The sequence below is a fragment of the Fistularia commersonii genome, chromosome 8 (genome assembly GCF_037954325.1).
Source record: "Fistularia commersonii isolate RoL2024-O1a breed Wild chromosome 8, RoL_Fcom_v1.0, whole genome shotgun sequence".
Classification (NCBI taxonomy): Eukaryota; Metazoa; Chordata; class Actinopteri; order Syngnathiformes; family Fistulariidae; genus Fistularia; species Fistularia commersonii.
This window is the reverse complement of record NC_141291.1, coordinates 16,951,589-16,973,949: the sequence shown is the minus strand read 5'-3', so window position 1 is coordinate 16,973,949 and position 22,361 is coordinate 16,951,589. Positions and strand designations below refer to the sequence as shown.

General features: G+C 39.4%; 1 protein-coding gene across 2 annotated transcripts; it reads right to left on the bottom strand.

Annotated features, from left to right (window-relative positions):
• Positions 1-2,799: 2,799 nt before the first annotated feature.
• slc22a17 (solute carrier family 22 member 17) lies at positions 2,800-21,547 on the bottom strand. Of its 2 annotated transcripts, none has more exons than XM_086151448.1 (10): positions 21,026-21,547; positions 17,188-17,735; positions 12,220-12,323; positions 10,769-10,923; positions 10,008-10,173; positions 8,774-8,898; positions 7,007-7,112; positions 6,538-6,761; positions 5,736-5,847; positions 2,800-4,860 (listed from the first exon to the last, which is right to left on the bottom strand). In XM_086151448.1, the coding sequence occupies exons 2-10, from the start codon at positions 17,659-17,661 to the stop codon at positions 4,584-4,586; spliced, it is 1,743 nt and encodes a 580-aa protein (XP_086007574.1). In that variant the 5' UTR covers positions 17,662-17,735; positions 21,026-21,547; the 3' UTR covers positions 2,800-4,583. The 2 variants fall into 2 exon arrangements, with proteins under 2 accessions (XP_086007574.1, XP_086007575.1); XM_086151449.1 differs by having other exon boundaries at positions 17,188-17,582; positions 21,026-21,546.
• Positions 21,548-22,361: the final 814 nt, after the last annotated feature.

The window sequence follows — 22,361 nt, the reverse complement described above, 5'->3', positions numbered from 1 at the left end:
TGAAGACAAGGTCATGGTGTCTCATTTTCAACAGTGCATGTGCACATCTATGGCCGGACCCTCTCCTGTGTCTTGACGGCTGTTCCTTTTCTTTGCCCCGCAGAACAAAGATAAACCTGTGAAATATTTCCTCTGACACTTGCAAGGTCTGTTTGACTGCCAGACCTTGCACTCTCATTGTCCTGTGGCAGGTGTGGATATCTGCGTAGGTCAATGAACATAAATAAACATTTAGAGGCGAACATACAAAGGAGCTGTCTAATGTCTAGGCAACTCTTTGTTGAATTTATCAATACCCTGAATAGCTCTTGTCGGTCGTAACTTCTATTTGTCTCATTCATGTTCTGTTTCGAAATTAATATAAATAAAAATAATAAAATAGTAAATATAAAATAAAAAAAATATGTGGAGCGAGTGTGTTACAGACGCCCGAGTCAGAGGTTTTGATGTTTTCGTCCCCCCAGCGAGTGTCATCTTACCCACAGGTTAAAACCGCTGTCAGGGTTTCACTGCTTGAGGAAAGCGATAAGCAGTAAGGTTCAGATAAATCCTGAAAAAAGTTTGTTTCATTTCAGGACCTCAAACTGCCACTTGAGATATCTTCCGAATGTCACATATTAACACCTGGGGCTCAGCTTTGATCCAATGTGACAGGAAGTCACTTTCCAGAAATGTCCTGAGCAAGCCTCAGCACACTGCTTGTTTTTTATTTTTTTCATACTGCAACCCATGTTTTCCATCTTTTGGGGTGAGAATTCTTTTGGCCTATCTGCAGATTTGTGCACGTAGTTTCACGTAGCAGTGAGCTCCGAGGTGACAGACATGTTTCTGAAGCGATAACTTGCTGTCGTATTTAATTATGACACATCATTTTGTTTGATATTTCCAGTCTGTCTGGTTTTGGGGCATTTATTCTTATTCAAATTACAAAAAGTATAGTTTAACTCTATGGGGGTCAAGTCATTACGTTTTATTTAATACCATCTCGAAGCATCTTTTCATTCTTTATTATTTGCTATTTGAATTTCCATTAAGTCTAAATTAGGTCTTTGTTTCATTCTACCTTGTTCTTAGTTTTCCACAACTCCATTCAGCTCATGCTGAACATTAAATGTGCTCTACAAATAGTCTTTTTTACCTTATTTACTATTTATCAACACACCACAAACTGTTAAGAATTTCATTGTTCATTTGAGTTATTTTTTCTTGGTAGTCTATTTCATTCATTTTTATGTTGTATATTTTATGTTGTGAATGATTATTGACATAGATTGACATTGTTTTATCACTTAGCATAATAATCTCTGGTACTGCTTTGATGCTGTTTGCTTATAAAGAATATACAATCGAACTTTATGTGAAATGTGCTAAATATATAAAGTTCTAAATATATGAAGTCCTGACTGTGGCATATCTGCTGCCATCTTAGTGCATGACAATGAAGTGGAATCCCACCCATCTTTTTGGCAGCTCATTATCTCCTTGCCATTGTCCTTGAGCACAAAGCGACCTCACTGACATTCCCAGTGGGCGCCTGCCTTTAATTTAGGTGACCAGTTGGTAGTGTGTGTGTGTGCACACACATGCAGTGGGGGGAGTGTTAGCACATTGACACTTTTTTGGTTTACCCACTTCCTACGTTGAAGATAATAAAACCGATGCATTGGTGAACATACATAGGATAATTTAAAAGTCACATTTTATCACTGGTTTCTGCATCATTTTTATTTTTTTGACTGAAATATTTGAGGCATTTCTACATTTCCCCTCATGGTTTGGGGGTATTAAAAACAGGCCTGTAGTGAAGCAGAGATTGCCATCAGGTCATTTTCTTTCCTGTCAATTTGTGTGTGTGTTTGCTAATTTTCCCATCTACTCTAAGGTGCCTGGGCAAGTTGATGAAATTAGAAAGAATAGGGATTGAGGTCATATCCATGTTGCCAAGATACAGTGGTCACGTGAAGTTGAGTAGTAAGTGCACGGTCACTACACACACTCAGACGTTTCTGAACACACAGCTGCCACTTTAAACATGTTGACTAAGAACACAGAGTAAACTACCAGAATGTGATTTTCCCTTTTTTTTTGGGAAACTAATGAGTTGTACCAGGTTGTAAATATTTGTCTCTCAGTATTGTGGTAATGTGCAATACACACCGCCACCAAGCAATTTGTTTTATGTCATTATACTGTGTATGGATTACACATCATGGACAAACTTTACATCAATAATCCATTACGATAATTAAGACCAAAAAAAACCTACACAGGTTTCTTTTTTTTTTTTTCAAATATTGTACGGATTGTGCTAAGCATGGGCCTTATCCTGATTTAAGATATCATTTTTAAAAAATGACATTTCTTAATCGGGCAGTCACATGTATCATTGGGGTTATTTTGTCTGTTTATTTGTCTGGGTTTTTTTGCCAGTCCATCAGTGGCTTTCTGTTCATTGTCATAGTGTCATTCTTAGATCTTCTTATTGTCAGTTAAAGCTTCATAGGGCAAAGCCTTTCATACTTAAGGATTTTAATGGCCCTTTGTGCCTGAAGGCTCCGTCTGAGAAACTCCTTGTTTGTGGTTAATTGTTTGAGCCTGCTTGGTGACTAATAGCCATCAGATTTTTTGCCTACCCCCAATGATGATTCCTAGGTTAACTACGAGGCTAGCTGTTTTTAGCATCCTGCAACTTTCAAATATCATTCTAACAAGTGAAGAGACGTGCAAAAAATTGCAATGTTATTACTACAGTAATCTAGCATGCAAATGATTTGTAGTGAAAAGATAAGGAAGATAATATTTTCTGTTATCACTTTTATTGACATTAAATCAGGTTATAGAGTTAACTGCATCACACAAGTCACTGAACAGACCATCAGTGTAAGACAAATTACTTCAGCCAAGTTAACTGGATATTATAATCACCGGTGTAAAAGTGTTAGGACTTGTAGAGCGACACAGAGAAACAAAAAACCCTGCCTGAAGCTGACAGAACTGTCAGCAGCTGTGTCTTTATTCATCCTCATTCTTTTAACAACCCTCAACCTCGGTCCAAAGGGTGCAGCACCCACTCCCTCTTCCAATCACATAAACAAGAGTTGAGAAAATTATTAAAAGAGCCCACTAGAATGCACTCCGGTGTGTTTGGAGCACTGTGACAGACATGCTTTGCTAATTGTCAATCATGACTCGACTCATGCCAACTCACGAGTCAGTGTACTTACGAGTAAGCAGGCTGTGTTTGGATGAGTCGGGGGGTTCATTTGGAACTTCGAGGGGGACCTCTTCGATCGGATTCAATTCTCATTCTCATGAAGCAGAATCATCAGGCCCCTCAACCAGCATCACAGAGCAAACAGGGGGACTAAAAGTCTGGACAAAAAATATGTTCCTGGTTAGCCAAATCGTCATTTAACGCTCTACAGTAGTTTGCTCTTGCCAGCCAATGTCTTACAGTTGAGACTGATCATCTGAAGAGGTATTAGGTAACTACAAGCTTCAACGCATGAAAAACACAAGCCCTTCGATGCCTCCAAACATGCAGATAGGAATATGGTGACACTGCTTCTGTACTGAGTGAGATCAAATCCTCTTGGATTTTCCCCATTCAAGCCATTTTGAGTGATAAAACATAAATACAATATAAATAATTCTGGCTCCAGGCCAAGTTTAAAAATTGGACACAAAGTTCTGTTTTGAGGGCATTCTGTTTTCTCGCCTGATCCTAATACTGACCGAACAAAAGGAGCAGTGACATATTGTAGACCAAACTGCACCTTGTGAGGGAGACTTTGTTCAGTGTAACCCCAGTTTTCTAAAGGACCAAAAGAGTTCTGCATCACACATTTCCACGGCATAGCAAACTATACTGTACAGTTTCCAGGCACAGTCAGCTTTAACAAAAAAAACCCGGATGCTCCAAGAGTTAAAGAAATATCTAGAGTATTTACAAGGCATTAAGCACCCACAGCACCTTAAGTGTCACGTCATACATGAGAAATGTGACCCATCTCTGCTTGGGGGTGTCTGTGAAACTGTACAGCACGTAAAAGATTTAAAAAATTTACTTTCACGCACTTTGCTCGGGTGTCCGACTCTTGAGGACTTGTTGTGCTGGACACAGCAGACATCTACAGAAATTATACTTCCGACAGCTAACACAGTCGGGAGCTTCGCAACAAGCACCTAACATCTCTACCACAGACATGTTGGGCTGGTGGCAGCGTGCACCAGCATGTGTTGGGTGTGTCATGTATGAAGGAGCATTAGCAGTCTGGGTAGGAGGAGACAACATGGATAATGACTTAAGTGAGGTCTATTAAAGTTAATATTAACTGCGGTCAGAGACAAAAAACAAAAACGTCAAGAAAATCAAGTAAGATGTGGTTGAATGTTAGCTTCACCAAACCGCCTGCGTTTGGAATGACTAGGGTATGTCGGGGTCATAGTCCCCGTCTGCTTCTCTCTATGTTCTGTCCTTTCCCTCGGCGTGTAGATGCGTGAATGTCCATTTTCTGGCTGTTCTATGGCCAGCTGCCGGGGAAGGTGAGTGAACCAAGTCCCTCCTATTGTCTCTGGATCTTCTAGGTCTCTGGGTTGGGTGTGGCCAGCAGCGGCACATTGTCCCGCCGCCTCCTGCCCAGTGGGGGGCGTTTGTACTGCTCTCCGTCAGACAGAGTCTGGGGCAGCGACTTCCTCTTGCTCTCTGGCAGCAGCAAGATAGAGAGAACGGCCAGCAGAGCCAGAGAAGAGTAAACCACATGGTGAAGGAAGTAGCCGTAGTGGTTCCTCAGGTCCATGAGTGGTGAGCTGAGGCGGCCGACACAGCCCAGCGCCAGGACAGCTCCTACACCGCTCCCTCTACAGACACACAATCAGATTTAGTTGATCTGCTTCAGAGTTGGTCTCCACAACCTCCAAGAGGACACTCCTGTCATTTTCTCTGGGGAAGCTTTTTGAAGGTTTGCATTTGACTTTTTCTCATTTGTGTGACTTTATCTTATTCAACCTCAGGAATTCTACATTTTCACTTCCAAAATAAAACAGGTCAAACTGATACAGAGTAATTATCTTAACTTGATCCATGCAAAATAAAATTAAAAATATTTGCTTTGTCATAAACTCTGAAGAAATATTTGGAAACAATTTAAGACTTTAAATGTGCTACTTTAAAAAAAAGGCCCACCCCACAAGAAATGCCAGTTTTTGATGTTTTGATTCCCTCAAAACTTATGCGAAGGCTCTCTTGAAAGGGAATTCAAAATAACAAAAACAATCTCAGATGTATTTTTGACTAATTACTTATTGTGCATTTATTAAAAAATGTTTTAGTGCAAAATACAATGTTCCTATATATACTATACAAAAGTGGTCAGATGACTGATGGAGTGGAATCACTCTCAAAGACTAAGATGAGTGAAATTTGTGTTGAACAACCAGAAAAACAAGGGGCCTCCTGTCCAGGACACCTAATTTTGAAGTCCTATTATGCAACAGTGTCAGTCTTCAGTTTGCATAACTGTGTCCTATGTGAGGACACAGTTATCTTGACTTTTGACAACCAAGATGTAATTAATTTTCATGACTGAGTCCAGAATTAAGTGTACTTCAAAACAGAAAATTACATCCCATTCATACATGGAAAAAGATGGAAAAAAACTTTTACAATGAAAGATCACGTTTTAAATTTAGTTTGGTTCTTCAACTGCCTGCAAAAGGTTTCTCTAATATCTTACCTGATTATAGTGGGCATGACCTCTGCAGTGAAGAGGATACTGAGGGAGGCAGTGGCCTGGGAGGAGAAGAGACCCAGTACTGAGAAAACTGTGATGGCTGTCTCACTGAGATCTGGGAGGATGAAAACGCAGATAGAGGCTTTATTTTGGTACAGTATTTATCATTTATGATAGCATAATAAATTATTATTTGATTCAATATGAGGATGTGAGGTTAAATAAGTGACTTTACACTCTCTTGCCAAGGCAAGATACAGAGGACAGAAGGTCCACTTAAATCCTGATCATTGTCTTGCACCCCCTCAGCATTTGATTCATGATAAAAGTACAGCATCTGACACAGCTTTGACTTTGCTGCCACTGCAGTGTCCTACATAAAGTTAAATGCAATCTATTTTACAGCCACAAGGGGGAGGCTGAGACTGAGGAAACAGATGTATTCCAGACCAGAGTACAAAAACAGATGTATGAAGCTTGTATCTTTCCACAAACAGAGCTTAAGAGCATGTTCCTAATGTGATGCATTATATATGAGCTCCAAGTTAAAAACAGTATCAGATGGCAATTGCCAGTCTAATGCAACCCAAAATCTGAGCTCAGCGTCAAAAGAAACAACTTTTACATTAACTCCAATTAGAACTTGAAGAAGAGAGACCTTCAATTCTCATACAAGTCATGAATACATAATGGAATAGAAAGAGAGGTTCTGGAGAAGTAGGAAGACTGGTCTCTACCTAAATCACAGACCTATTAATGGCTTTCCTTAAAATTTGGACAGAATATCTTGCTAAGGCATGCTTACACTCCATAAGTCCAAGGAGGATCAAAGATGCCAGCCCTGTCATTGTCATTGCGAGGAGCAGGATGCCACGGCGGCCACACCTGTCCACAATCAACCAGAGCAACAGCCAGGCACCGCCCCCTGCGCAAACTGACAGTAAGTATGTCCAGTAGAAGCTGGGAGCTGTGCCTCTGACGTCACCTCGGAATGAGCTGTAACAATGACTAATGCCATGAGAGATGAATCTGAGGGAGGAGAGATACAAGCACAAAGACATGCCGTAAGCTTTCATGTATTTCAAAACAGCCTTTAAATAGAAAGGGCTCTAGGAGTCAAGGAACATATAAGAATGAGTGAGCAAAGTTGAATGTCAGAGAAGTTTGTGGATGAACTCCGAGCCTGCAGCAGTTTGACTTAAAAGTTTCACTGACACCAAGGACTCACTGCAAACTGCACTGTTGCAAAGTCAGACATCTAAAGGATGACTTACGAGGTAAAGCCAAGCACACACATGTTCTTCCAGATATTCCTGCTGTGGAAGAGCTCAGGTAACGATAGGTGGGGACGTGAGGAGGGGGCTGCCTCTGAATCCAGCTCTGTAGGCAACAAATGGCATTGTGGTTTTTTATTGTCTGAGGCAAGACTTGAAAAGTACATGCAGGTAAATCAGTTGGCTACTCATACAAATGGTCAGTCTGAGCAACTAAGAATTACATAGCATTACCAGGTCACTGGAACAGTATCTATAAATAATTCAAAATGTATAAACAGCGTATAACCAGTCAATGCATGGCTGATAACTGTGATGTAGCTGTGGGCAGATATGAAGACAAATCTAAAGCAAGCAAGCAAACCTCACAATAGTCATACAATAATGAAACTGATGAAAGGAAACTAAAGCTTGACAGAAAAGTTGAGCCTAAGGCTACATGAATTCACTAAATTGACAAACACTCTAAAAATCAGCCTGTAAATTATTTGTATACATCCTGAAGTGCTGTACAGGACAGTTTAAGACTTTAAGTATGAACTCATATATCATCATCATCCTATAATTTCAGCTCTTAAGTACAAACTTGAATAACCATCTATAGTACTTCTATTATTTTTTGAATGTTGAACCTTTCCCTAAAGGGGAAGGCTGTTGTGCATTTTTCTTACATAACTATGCGACAGAGTAGGAATTATGACATGCTAACCTGGACAAAATGTAGACTTTTCTCTCATGCTGGCATTTGCAACGATTGTGTTCAATGCAGTGAACCCAAATTTGCAATTACAATTACAGTAAATACACATCTGAAGGTCAGGTCCAAACAATTGTTTCGGGGGGATTGATACAGCAAGGTCTGACATCACTTTATAATAGCAGTCAGAGCTCAGTAAATATACCTCATTTTTAAATTTACAGACAGTTGAGCTGCTATAGAATCTCAGCTCTTAGAGTGTAATAGTAAACCACATTTTCTTTTAAGACTTTTTCAGCAGCAAGAGGTAAGGGATGTGCTACCTGGGCAATGTGTGTCTGCAGCTTGTGTACTAAGACAGACTGTTGGTAATCTGAAAATATAGTTATTATTTTTCATTCACGTGAAAGAAAAGGACCATTGAAATAGACAAAAGCTGACACTATTTGGATGAAATGACCAACAACTGATGGACAGCAAATGGCCGCTGCAATAGGACTAACAATGATTGCTCCATGGTGCGTATCATGACTAGGATCTTCATTTTCTGGTTATACAGCATTGTTGCCATTGATTAGTAACTATGGCTGGTTCAGTGGTTTTGTACATACCTTGTGAGTCACTGATATAGCAAAGCAACCCTTAAGGGAGCAGTCACAAAAGTTTCCCGGCATGCTGTTTAAATGTTCATGAGGGTAGAATTTAAGGAGCCATAAGCATGCCTTCATGCTTCATGCATGTGATGAAAACAACAAACATATGGATACCTTAAGTTTATTAAAAAAAATTATTTCTGTCACCTATCTATTCTCTTTCTCTAACGTCATGCCCTTCATGAGTTGAATCAGCTCATTGCTTTACCTCTTCTGACCTCATTCAACATGTTACGGATCACGGAGCAGCTGAGATCTAAAGTTCTGCAGATGGTTCCTTTTTGAACAGACATGGCAAACAATATTTAATATAAATGTTTCCTGACAGCATGTATCTGCCTATCTTAAACTGCTCTCCAATGAAGGGAGACAATAACCACATTAGTGTGAAACACTGTTCATAAGCTGCAAACACACCTGTGAAACTCTCATCATCTCTAGCATCTCTGTTTGAGTTTCTTCTCTCAGTGAAGGAGCTCATGTCTCCAGATCGCTCTGACAAAAGGAGCCAGCGAGGAGACTCTGGAAAAACACCGGAAATGCTGCAAAAGAGCAGAACAAGAAACTCTATGATGTTCTCTGACCTTTACTCAGAAAGCTGGTTACGATTTGGATTATCTTTTCTTATTTTGGTGTAAAGCAGAATATACATGGGGGGGGGGGGTAATTTATTACAGTAATTAATTTTTCCCATTCATTTCCCATTCCATTTTCCCATTTCCTTCCATACAAAGTCCCCTGCTAGCAATTTTGTATTATCTGTTTCTTTGGTTTTGAAAACTTCTGTAAAGGTTTATCTTGTAACAAAGGCCTTCGGGGGATTGGGAACTTTAAATAAAGTAGCTTTAATCCATTCTGACATGAGCTAAAAGGTTCAGTGTGATGAGGGACTTATAATCAATACATCCAACAAAGCTTTCAGCAAGTCAGGCCAAATCGAGACACTTTATCAGATGACAATGAGGCTCACAGTTTCTGACTGTATGTGAACACTGACCAGCACTGACATAAACAAACATCAGTCACCTGCAACTTGATGAAAAGCACCTCCTGTTCTTTTTCCTATTTCCTAGACACAAACCGATCAAATCAGCAAGTAAAAAAATCTGTTTTGTGAAAGTGCATATCTGAAGAGTGCATAACTGTGTTTGTTAACGTTGAGGAAATAATAGGCCTTAGAACAGCTCTGAAGTTGTCGAAAGTGCAAACAGGTCAGTCAAAAATTAGTATCTGCATGGTGCACAGCAGAAACCGCCGCACTGAGTCAAACATTGCAAAACTAACTCCACCTCTGATTAAGCCAATCAAGCCACTGTCACAATACGGACATTATGAATCCTTTCAGATAATATTACTGATAATAACATGAATTAACAAGAACAAGTATGTAAAAGGAATCTACCAACCAAGCCGCTGTCACAATAGGGACATTCTGTATTCTTTTACATTATATAACTGATCATTACCAATATGATTAATTAACAAGTACAAACATGTAAAAGGAAATCCTGGACTTTTGGAATGGGATCAGAAAGGAAGAGCGAAAGATTCAGAGTTGGGCGGAAGATCTGCAAAACCGACTGGTGGAATCGGAAGTTTCTGTAACACTGAGAAAGTAAACTTATGTGTATGACTTTCAATGAGCTCATACCCATAACTAAGGAAAAGTGTGAGTGGGGCTGCTCCAGCGCCCAACAGGCCCCTCCAGGAATGGCAGCCTATAGCCACGGCCAGCAGCAAGAGCTCCCCAGCAACAGTCATTAGTCCAGCCAACATGGTCGCTAACAGCCTCAGGGATGGCTCGCAAAGTTCCAGACCTAAGGTCAAACAAAAACAACCATCCCTTCAACATTGAAATTTTATTTATATATATATATATATACACACACACACACACACACTTACATATATATACACTTACACACATATACACACACATACAGAATAATAATGTATAATTTTCTTGTATCTGGATAAACTTACAGATTATGTGTGTCTAACTCAACTTTATAGCAAGCAATATTGGTGGCATAATTTTGGTCTTGAAAGAGACACTAGTAAATATGGGATCTTTAAACCCTTGCTATTCTTGTATGGAATTACCTCTTAACTATTTGTCATAAAGCTCCAAAAACAGAATTGAAAGACAAAAGATGGGACATAGACAATTAATGTAATTAATGTAAAACATTAATTGACATGTAGTTGCACATACTTCCTGAACACAAAATTGAAATTTATTAGCAAATTATATTTCTTTGCAGGCTCTGATTGGCGACACAAAATGATGTGTCAGGTCAGATTTGACGCCTCAGCCTTCAATTTGACACATCATACGAATGTCTTCGAAAACCAGAAGTTCTTATTAATGTATTTTCCCATTAGAAATGAACAAGGAACATCATTACTTACGCGTGATGTATAAAGTGAGGTAGACTCCAGCACTGGCAGCGGCCAGACAGAAGCGCATAACAATAAAGATGGAGGGGTATGGCGAAACACATACCAGCACCCCAAACACCACAGACAGAGTCAATGATGTCAACAGGGTCTTGGATCTGCCAAGTCTGCAAGGAAATACAGATATCTACATGACATTTTTTACAGGACACTTAATCTCGGAAGATATTAGAATGTTTTAAATTTTGATTACCGGTATATCTGATCCATGCATGAAAATTATAATCCAAATGAAGACCATGGCACAAAATGAACAATGCGATGAGTAATTTTGCAGAAAGGAGAACACTACACCTATTTCTAATCAACCAAAAACATTACAATGAACTACGTAAGATGCACAGATTGATGATTTCTAGACGAGTCTTTGTTGTATCATTTCATGAAGAATTACCCATCCCATTTCGCTTGATAGCATTAACAACACACCCAGCTCAACTGAACACAAGCTTAATTCAGATTAAATTCGATATAAAATTGGATTAAATGCTGACTAAAAGCAGCTGATCACGTTCAAATTACAGGAAAATAAATATAAAAAGGGTCTTCGAAAAGCACAAGTGATCATTAGATGTGATGATAAACAAATCAGGGATGAAAAGTTTATTCTCTTCTAACACTGTAGTGCTCCCCTGTTGTGGCAGTTGCTGGAAGACAGCATTTACAGCTTTACGAACAGATGCTATGCACAATTGGTCTGCAAATCAACGATAGCTTTTAGCTGATTAAACTGGCTAAATTTCCCCCTCAAATACAACTGTGAGCTTTGCAGCAGGCATAGAGGGATTAATTATGTTCTTGTAGAGCTCGGGGTGCAACTCAGTAGGATGCTGCAAACTAAAAATGGCAAATGTAAAAAAGTTTACTTTATTCAGTACTATACTTCATTGCCTGCTTGAAGGAGTATGTTTGCTAGTGAGCTTTGTTTTATTTTCCCAAACAACATTTGTGCATCCATAAAATGATTTCTTACTATAATAAAAATTGTATGTGGACCATTTGACATTAAATCTCTCTCTTTCAGCAGAAGGCTGGAAGCAGCACACTGAAAATGGAATCGCTGGCAGGCATTATAAATCTAAGTCTAATTACATTAAAAGGAACATCATCTATGCAACTCTTTAATACTGTGCGTGTGTGTTTGTGTGTGTATAGAGTTTCGCAGAAGTGAAACTGCAAAGTCAGCATTCACGGATATGTGGTCTGCATATGATTCTAAAGTGCATGTGTTTGTTAAAATACCAAAGACCAATTACAAATCTACTCTGACACAGTAACAAATGAAGACCTCTTCTTATTTCACTATAAATTCAGTCTTTTCAGCATATGACTGTATTCAAATTGACTCCAAAACATGATGTCCATGATTACAAGAACTTGCACAGCACACCCGGATGTATTACCTGTCAGCAGCATAGCCAAAGCCTAGACACCCAGTCAACACACCCAGGATGAAACACACCTCTTCAACTGGCACCAGCCAGTACTGACCACACACTAGATCCCACTGGAAAGCACAGACACAAAAGGAAGGGGTTAATCACATTATGTTAATTATATTAATCACAACACAATTTTTAACCATAAAGACAAACTTAATAAGACAGATGAGGCTGATGGCTACAACACCATGAACAGGACCTGTGAGGACCTGTGATACTACTTTCTAGTCCTGCGATGACAACAACATGACATGAAGTCTGACTAATAGGACTACTGCAGTGTGTGTATATATATATATATATATATACATAGTTAGTTAGTTAGTCCTCTTGCATATATATATACATATATATATACACACACACACACACACACACACACACACACACACACACACACACACACACACACACACACACACACACACACACACACATATATATATATGCCATAAAATGTTCCCTTTCTGTTGGAGATAATAAGTATCATCTACAGAATGACATTACAAATAATCATATTTTAGGTAAAACACATATGGATTTGTCTAGAACAACAGACGATTCTTGGTCTATTAGATAAATTATTTGATTCATAATGTTAATTGATGAAACTGCAATGACTTTTTCTGTGTAGGTTTGTTCCATATATAAGCCTTTTATTACATTTAAAAAAGTGATGGTTTCTTTCTCTTCTTAGTACTTCTACCGTATATTGCAAAACTCTGTTCTTACATATATTGTATAAGCTCACACAATTTACAATACTTGAGACCCAATCTTAATGTTCAAGATATATGAACATGATACATGATAATGTAAAACATTTTGCATCTAACATGTTTATTCAGTAACCAAAAGCCAATCTCAGCTGAAAAAAATTCCAATTTCACCAAAATAGAAACATTCTCACTATGCAAATTGGGTCAGGATCTTTACCGAAGACGCAACACATATCACAATACATGTCTAGAAATATGGTTACAACACCATACAAAGCAATGAATGACTTATTGCTATGCAAGGCAATACTCTACATGCTTTTTCATTAATGAGGCGTTGGATTCCTATCAGCTTTCCTTTACCATCAGCTTGAACACACCGTGTTTTACCAAGTATCAAGTATCAGTGCTTTGTTTATAGCCTCCTAGAAAGGTCTGCGCTTAAACATGCAGATGCTGTGTCTTTTTTTCCTTTTCTTTAATCATCTTATTTGCTTTGACTTCTTAAGACTGAAGGCCAGGAGCCTAGCAACTCTTCCCACAATGAGAACTACAGGAACAGGGACGATTCACAGAAATATAAGTAATACAGAATAACAGATTGTAACACATCAACTGTATATTTACATGATTAAAACCAAGGGTTTATAAAATAAAAATGATAAAAAACGCATTTGTTAACAGTACATATCAGACTCGATGTGGCCCGCAAGGCTTAGTTTGCCCACCCTTGAGTTAAACAATATAATAATATATAATAACCATTGGGTTTTGATTTATACAACTGTAAGTTGCATACTTGACAATAATTGCCAAATATTCTTTGTAATGCAACAAATTTGTAGGTACTGAGAAAAACTTAATTTAGCGTACCTTACACTTCAGCTGGTGAATGTAAAAATATAGGAGTTAACATCAATCTCCCAAATTATGCTTAAACAATGTTATGAGATTAAAATGACCAACACTTTTAACAGAGGGGGAGATTTAAGCTCGGGTTCACAAACTTTGATTACATACTTGATGTTAGCAATACCAGATCGTCTGTGAATCCAGTGTGACGGGACAATAATACTGAGATTTCAATAAGTGCATGGAAACGGGACAAAAATATATACACATATTTTTGTTCAGTGCAAGATAGTTTCATGTGGATTTTGAGCACTAAATGGAGGCTAAGATCATTATACCAACTCAGGAGGATGTAACCACATAATGGGGTTTTTGTGTGGCCATTGCAGGAAGTGGACAGTTGGTGCATTACTAGATCAGCAGTAAACAGAAAGAGAGAGTGTTACGTAACAAAACCAGTCTGCCCTTCTCACATGTAATTTAGCACATTACAAAAGAGTGTGAGCCCACAAAATTAATTTTGGAAAAAAAAAAACATCAAGCTCATGTAAATATGCTGTACACTGTGTTCACAATCTAAAAACAGATTTGCGTGTATTTTTAACATGTTATTGCTTGGCTGATGAAAATCATCCAGATAGTTTTGTGTAATCCCATTAAATATAGTCAAATGGACTGATACTGAAAACATAACCTATTTGTTGGAGGCAACAACAGAAATCTGCTCTCAGACCTGTGTTTTAATCACATTAAGCCAACCCACTGATTTGCATTAACAGCTAAGCTCTGCTAATGTCTGATGGCTACGGAAAACAAAATCATTTTAATGATCTTGAGAAAGCTAGAGAGTGAGAACAGAGAGCTGCTGATAAAAAGGCCTTGCATAATTGGGGATTGTGCACCGAAACATAAAAGCTTGTCACATAATATCAGTCGTCCTGTGCTGAGGCACAGAGCCCCTAGACATGTAAAGGGAAGCATGGATACCTATCATGTTCATTTGGGATGACACTGACAAAAGACGGTAAAACACATGGACAGAAAGTCACCAAACTGGTTTTGTGAAAATGGTCCAGATAAAACAAGCACACAAAGTTGCACCAATCATGTTTCAGAAATTTAAAGCATTTCTCATTGTAACTGCATGATGATTTCAAATGATGCTTATTCATACTGATCATTCAAACAATGGTAAAGTCATACCGATCAGGAGAGATGTTAAGTGGCATTTGCCTGAAGTGAAGTCAGAGATGATTGATTAGCAATGGAAGCAGAGCTGATCAGAGGACCTTCTGCTTCCTGCTCACTGGATAGTCACCTTAGCAAATATACTCTCTGAGCAAAGCTAAATAATAATGCCCCATATCAGAATCTTCCTGCTTGTCTGCTCACCTGGATAACTTTCAGAATGCGAACTGAGGGATGGAAGGGTCTGCCACGTTCCACCAATTGCAAGTATGTCTGCAGATATTTACTGAAAAACATACTCCCACTAAATGTATCCTTTGTATCCTTTGCGTATTTTACATACAGCATTGAGGGCAGAATTGCCTTTCTCGTTGCCTAAAGGGCTGGGTGTGTTTTGCAAATCACTAAGCACAGAAGTAAAAACAGATATATGCCCCAGGAGTACATAATAACATATGGCATAGAAACTATGGCTGCCAAGACTCCAATTAAGACATTAAGCCATAAAAATACTGTGTTTCATGGTAGAATCCTAGCTGAACGTTTTGACCATACTAATTAATACACTCGGACACTTCTTCCAACCTTTGTTTTCTATATTTATCAAACTTCCTGCCTGTTTCTGAGAAAAGAATTCCAGCAACAGACTCGACTTCGGATCCATCAAAGAACACACATAAGCTCCACCTCAAATAAAATCCATTTTAATCATTCTGTAATCTGTTTTTAATAGCAAGAGGGATGGAAAACATATAGGAAGGGCTTAAAGTGTTAAAATTCTTCTGGTGCGGTGAAGTGAATATATTCCCTTAAGCCAGCTGTCCACAAAGAGGAGGTGTTTCATTACTTTCACCACTCTGAATTAATAGTTTTAACAGTTACCTGACCGTTGTAATAGACAAGTGAAAATGCTTTGTCAAATGGTCTTAAACTTACTGTGTGAATGAACAATTAGTACTATGTAGGCGTAGAATTAGAGCTCTTAACTTGATTAACTTTCTTAACAGCCTTTCCAAAGACTAGACTTTCCCCAAAAACCAACTTCAAAAATAATACCCAAACTCCACAGTTGACTGATATGAAACTCTCAGCTGGAATTTCTTTTCAATGCGGTTTGGGTTCTCAACTATTACCTGCGCTCATATACTGACTCACCACAGTAAATGTGCCAGCCTTGAAAGGTCACACCAAGTGCAGTCAGTGGGGCTCGTATCTCAATGTGTCCAACACATTTAATAAATATTTCATTTTATGATACTACTCACATCAGGATGAGGAAGGAAGTGAACATTCCTAAGAGCTTTCTTTTGCCAGTATTTTTTCTTGTTGCTGTTGAGGGTCCTTAGTTTCTGGTGAATTTTAATAGCTAAGCCTAACTAGGTTTGAGAAGCAGACTCATTCTTAATTGACAGTAAAAATCAGATACCCGTTTCCTAAAACCTGAAACTTGAAAAACATGTAATTCACTGTGATATTACTCGACAATTTGACAGGGCTATATTTTTTTATAACTACTTATGATTTCATTTTCTATTAGTTATCAGACAATGAGGTGAGGCTGTTCTTCGTGTCATATTAAAGTTCCCTGAATTCCAACACTGCCAAGATGTCTCAAACCTCTTTGGAATTTCTCAGTGATCTGAGTCGAAGCTATATTTTTAACTAGGCAGAGAAGTACATTATCTAAGCACTGTGAAATGCCACTGAAAAAAATTCAATTACCACAGTATGGTTAAAAGACTCAAGCCAAGACAGAGTTTGTAATATAATTTGTAGAAAGTGGGAAACAAAAGTAAAAACTATGTTTTCGTTTATCCTTTCTGTTGACTTTTATGACCAATAATTATTCAAGAGACGTGCCAATTGTGATAAATAGAATTATTCCTAAATTTAAGCAGTGGCTTTTTATATTTAAAACAGCAGAAGATTTGATGTCAAACTTACAACTATGAGCAGCTATGAAAAGGCTTAAGAAAACAATGCATACACGGAGACTGTGCTGTCAGCAAAACCCCTGTGTATAAATCCTGGATTAAAAAGAAAACTAAATGTTCAGCATTTTAAGGTACTACACTCATAAATAAACAAAACCTGCGGACTCTCCATTTTCAGCTGGTATATTGGTATATCCAGCATCATCAAACTAGGCCAGGGCCCCCCCAAGTGTTACCTCAGTGACGATGTTGTTTCTCAGTCCTTCTGTTATGTTGTAGTTCCAGCCGGCTTCACAATCCACCACGACCGTCTGGTTACTGTTGGCGTACTGCTTACACTGGGACAGGCCTCCGTTGTCCCCGGGCCTTGTCCCCTTCTCCCATGGCAAGGAGGCATTCAGAAACTCAGGCGAGGGCTGGGTGCCCGGCAGACGACAGTGGTGGGGTGAGGAGAGGGTGATGAGGGGATCAGAGGAAAGCAGGAAGGCCAGGAAGAGGTTCGGCAGGATGGATAGCGCAATCAGCACCCTCTGCTTCTTCCCACCTAGAGCCAGCACCATCACCTCCCCTGTGGGAGGCAGTGAGGGTGGAGCGGGGAGAGAGGAGGAGGATGGGGCTGGGGATGACGGAACTGGGGAGGTGGGAAGTGATGGAGGGGGAGCAGGGCACGGAGAAGGGGAAACCAGAGGGGGCGAGTCAGGCGATGTCATGATGCTCAGGAGCCAGGTGGAGGAGGGAAGTGATGGTCAGTCCCCACGTACAGAGTGAGCGATATAGGAAAACTCTGTGGGAGGAAAAAATTGAACACCATGTACATTACAGGGTCACATATAAAAGCCCCATAGAACCAAACAACCAGACGGACGGGAAAAGACAGAACTGAGAAGCGTTAAACAGAATATTGACCACTTACTGCTGCCTTATATACATTGTGCCAGAATGACCTTTTTCCGAACTGCCTCAGCAAAAACAAACACTTGTGACGGTTTTGAGGAGTTATCTAATGACTCTGTACTGACTTTGTACTGAACTTGAATAATGTCATGTACTATTATTGTTACCCTTGCAACTTGTGTTACAAGGGTAACGTAAGTTGCGGATCAATATACGTCTGATACCCTGACTTTAAGTCAGTGTTCAGCGTCCCGTAGCCCTGACCACAAGACACAACCAGCATCTCTAGTCACTGCACCCAAAATGTTCCAGGCATTTAAATTCAATGTCTCCAGTTACAAAAAATGCTTCCTGGCAATCAGTTTTAGCATATATGCAGACTTTTTAGTTCCTACTGACATTTGAACAATCACTATATCTGACTATAATTATGTAGTAATCATAAATAGCTCTTTGTGGGTCACATTACCTGTGATATCAGATGAAACTATTTATTGTATGCAGACTGAAAGATACCATGCTTGTTATTGACACTGCATAGTTTGACAGTGAGAATATAGTGGCTGGTCAACAGGGAAGCAGGAAGGTTTTATTCCTGACATTAAGTTTTACGGGTTTGGCTGGTACAGGCTCAAGTCCTCCTCGCCTGTCAAAGCAAGACATTGAACCCGCAACTGCTCCCCTGGCGCTGCTCAGTAGATGCCTTCTGCTCACGGTTCATCCATAATGGTTTAAATGCAGCGGTTGATTTTTGCCAAAGTTGTGCTGTATATACAGCTGAATGTAATAAAAAGGTCTTTATAAATAAATACATATAAGTAAATAAATAGATAAATGAGCAAGCGTCAAAAGAAATAAATTAATTGAGTACAGACCAAATAAATTAGAAATGACAGCATTAAAAAGGATTGCAGGATTTAAAAATGGATTCTAAACGAATTGTGAACCCCCTTCCCTCTCGCTGAAGAAATACTCCTCTTTAGAGCTACGCTTTTAAGCAGGGTCCCTTGGGATTCTAAACCCCTAAATATGGTGGCCAAAATTTATGATAGCCGAGAACATAGTGAATGGTAATTTGTTTGGCAAAACATAGATAGGACTTTGAAGGGCTTAATCCATTTCTCCGACTGATTTACCCGTTTGTTTTCATTATACGGATGGAGTTTATTGTTGGGTGATATAATAAAGTATGTAGTTATTTACTGCAAAGCTGGTCCATTTTTCTTGTGAGCAGTAATCTGGTGTTTCCTGACAGCCCTGTTTCTGGTGAGAGTATAGAAAAGGCATCTGGGACAGTGGAAGGAACTGGCAGCTGCCTCAGAGTCCACCCATACATGGATTGTTTTGTAGCCACAGAAACCTTGAAAATCTTTACTTGAAGTCAGTTCCTAAAATACTGATATCATTGATTTTTTTCATGGTTATTTTTCTGATTCTTATGCAATTTCACTGATAATTTGATTGAATCAACAAAGTCATACTTCTCAAAAACACAGATTAATTTATCACACTTGCAAGAATGATTCAAAATCAAAATAGCCGTTGTAAAGCCAGTGGATAGTCTCAACCTAGTTTTTTTAGATATGTAATCCATAGAGATGTGTCCTTTCCATCTAATTCTGTGGAACTGACAGGGATATTTGTTCTGGAGCTTAAAAAGGTTTAAAATTAAATTTGGGTAAGTAAATAAATAACGAAAGAAAAAAAATAAACCGACACACCCCTCTCCTGGAGTGATGGCCTGGTTAGTCAAGAAAATCCACAGACTGACAGCTATTTCATGCAGAACTTTTAGGGTGAGAGACAGAAATATGTCATACAGTTCACAATCAAATCTGCAAATGATCTTGAGTAACAGACACTGAAGCAGGAAAGCTGCTGATGAGGTTTTTTTAATGCAATTTTCTCACAATGTCAACACTGTGGTGAAAAAACACCATTCAGTCAGTTTTTAAAAGAAAAGAGGAAGCTCTTAATTACTTGTCTCAGAGACTAGCAGAATTAAAATAAAAATAAAAATAAAAATAAAATAAGAATGTTAACAGATAAATATAAATATCTAAAACAGATTAATATAAAGCATTAATTGAGACTCTTTAATTACTATTATCATTGTTACAATTTTAATTTGAAATGTCCCCACTGTGGGCTAATTAAAGGACTATTCTATTCAAATGGATTTTCTCAATTTCCTCATGGATCAATAAAGTATTTCTGAGACTGATTCTGATCAGTCTTTCACTGAATTTCACTGAATTCCTAGAATATCAGCAGTTAGTAAAGTGCATTTATTTTGAACATGAATCATGTACAAAAACCGTCAACCAAACAGATTGTTTGATAACTTTTGATCATTTTTATGCTTGGACCAACTAGGTATGATGTAAATTAATGCATCACAATCAGATTGAAACTGAATGAGAATATCTCATCATCTGAATGAAAATTGCGGTTCAATTATTTAAAATTTTGGCCATTTTATTTCAACTTTAAAATTATTCATCATCGTATAAATGTTTTGTATGTAATCATCCATACAAAATGAAACAAAAGGAAAAAAATAAAGAGTTTCTGCAATCAAAATGGATTGAAAATACTTAAAAAAAATAGTTTGGCTGGCCGGATGTAGCCGGTAAAATGCGCAGGTCTGTTTTAGATACGAAGAGAATAAAAAGCTAGCAGGTCAAGTGAACACATGAACACAAAAAATGACTGGACTTTCACTTTAAAACGAGAAAAGTGGCGTGATCACTAGGGATGGATTGAGATGGTGTGTGTGTGTGTGTGTGTGTGTGTGTGTGTGTGTGTGTTTTCACTGAGGGCTGGAAAGCGAACAGCCTGTGCTCTCCTCAGTCCCTCCTCTGTCGGGTGCACATGGTGCTCCTCCAACAGCCGGGGTGGTGCTTTCTCTCCCAGCAAGGGGGCCAGGAAGTCTTTGCAAAGAGGAATCCCTCAGGGTTATATAAGTGCTTTTGACACAGAGGGGGAGACGACGTGGAGGGAATGCTGTTCACCGGAGCAGACCGGCCATTGAACTACGCACTATATAAAACCCACGGTGTGAGGATAAATTAGATGGTTGAGGAAAGGTAACTTACCGCCGGTGAGAGACCTACCCCAACTTACTGCCCGCACACACACACACACAGGTTCACAAAGGAGACGCGTCCTAGTACTTACCCCCGTGAAAGGTCGCCGTGAGTGTGTCGCGGTTTCACTGGCCGACGTCCCTTCCGAACAACATTGCGGGAGTTTCACCGCATTTACCGTTCCTCCCCCGCGACTCGACACCAGACCGCTTTGTCTCCCGGTCTGACGTGAAAGGGCATTTCTCTCAACTGGTGTTTTGCGTCACACACGCCGCTCCCGCCTCACGGAAAGGGCAGAAGGGTGCCGGTGGTTTTTAGCTAACAGCCCTCCACTTTGCGACGTTGACGATGCCCGTCGGCTGCATTCGGAGCTGGATGCTAGGACTCTCCTGCTACGTCGCTGTTATTCTTGTTTTCTTGACAAACGCCAGGGGTTCGGTTCAAGTTTCTGCCCACCGACGTTGCAAAAAGAATAACGGCGCTAAACCGTTGACATCATTCACCGGCGGTGTCGTCCAGTCATCCGGCCGCGGACAAAGAGCAGGTGGAGAACTGCATCCGGAGAGAGTAGCTCCGCCGGCGGCGTCACACTTCGAATAACATCGGCAAAAACCGTCCGAGCGACGACGACGTCTCCCTCCCGGTGCGCTCGAAGATCGTGTATTGTAAACAGAACCAGCAGGCAGCAAAACTCACCCTCCGTGAAACCGTCCTAAAGCCCTTCTTTTTTTCACTTCTTCTCTTCCCGTCCAAATGTATTGCACTCTTATATTATTCATTATTATTTTGAAACTCTATAATGCCAGAAATGGTTCCAGATCTCATTTGTCAGGTGTAGTAAGGATGGCTATAAACCCTCCTTTTTTCTAAGTACTGTTGTGTGGTTGGATTATTGGAATTGCTAACTTGTTCTCGATTGTTTTTTAAGAGTTATTCTGATTACAATGGCGGATTAAATAAATATAATTTTAAAACATCGAAACAAAAGTCCTCATCTCACTCCTTGTGGTGTGAAATCATTCTCTAAAAGTTATTTCAGCCCATCCATTCAAATTCTAAATTGTGTGTGTAAAACATAAAGTAAATTTTTGACAGCTCGGGTTTCATTTGCGTCTTTATCTGCGGTTGCACATCCAAAAATGTGTTCCGAGATTGACACTCTTTGCAGAAGCAACGGCAGAGTGAGCCCTCTTGCCTCAGACAAGTCTGAGCCCCGGAAAGTCTGCCACATGGTGGAGCTCTGAAGTCACAGTCCACAATGTCTAATGCTGTCCCTTCATAGCGCAGTCTGATTTCTGGGGTATGCAGAAGACTGGAAACCCTGATCGAGCCATTCATCTTCAGGCATAATTTGTTTGGATTCCCGGCTCCTTCCAGCCTGTCGAAGTGTTTGTTGAGCAAGCCACTGAACCCCTGACTGCTCCCTT

Coding starts and splice junctions, on each gene's coding strand:
- slc22a17 (XM_086151448.1), bottom strand. CDS start 17,661: ATGACATCGCCTGACTCGCCCCCTCTGGTTTCCCCTTCTCCGTGCCCT. Junction 10,174..10,768: donor CCTCACTTTATACATCACGC/GTAAGTAATGAT, acceptor GTTTGACCTTAG/GTCTGGAACTTTGCGAGCCA. Junction 5,848..6,537: donor CCTCCTTGGACTTATGGAGT/GTAAGCATGCCT, acceptor TCATCCTCCCAG/ATCTCAGTGAGACAGCCATC.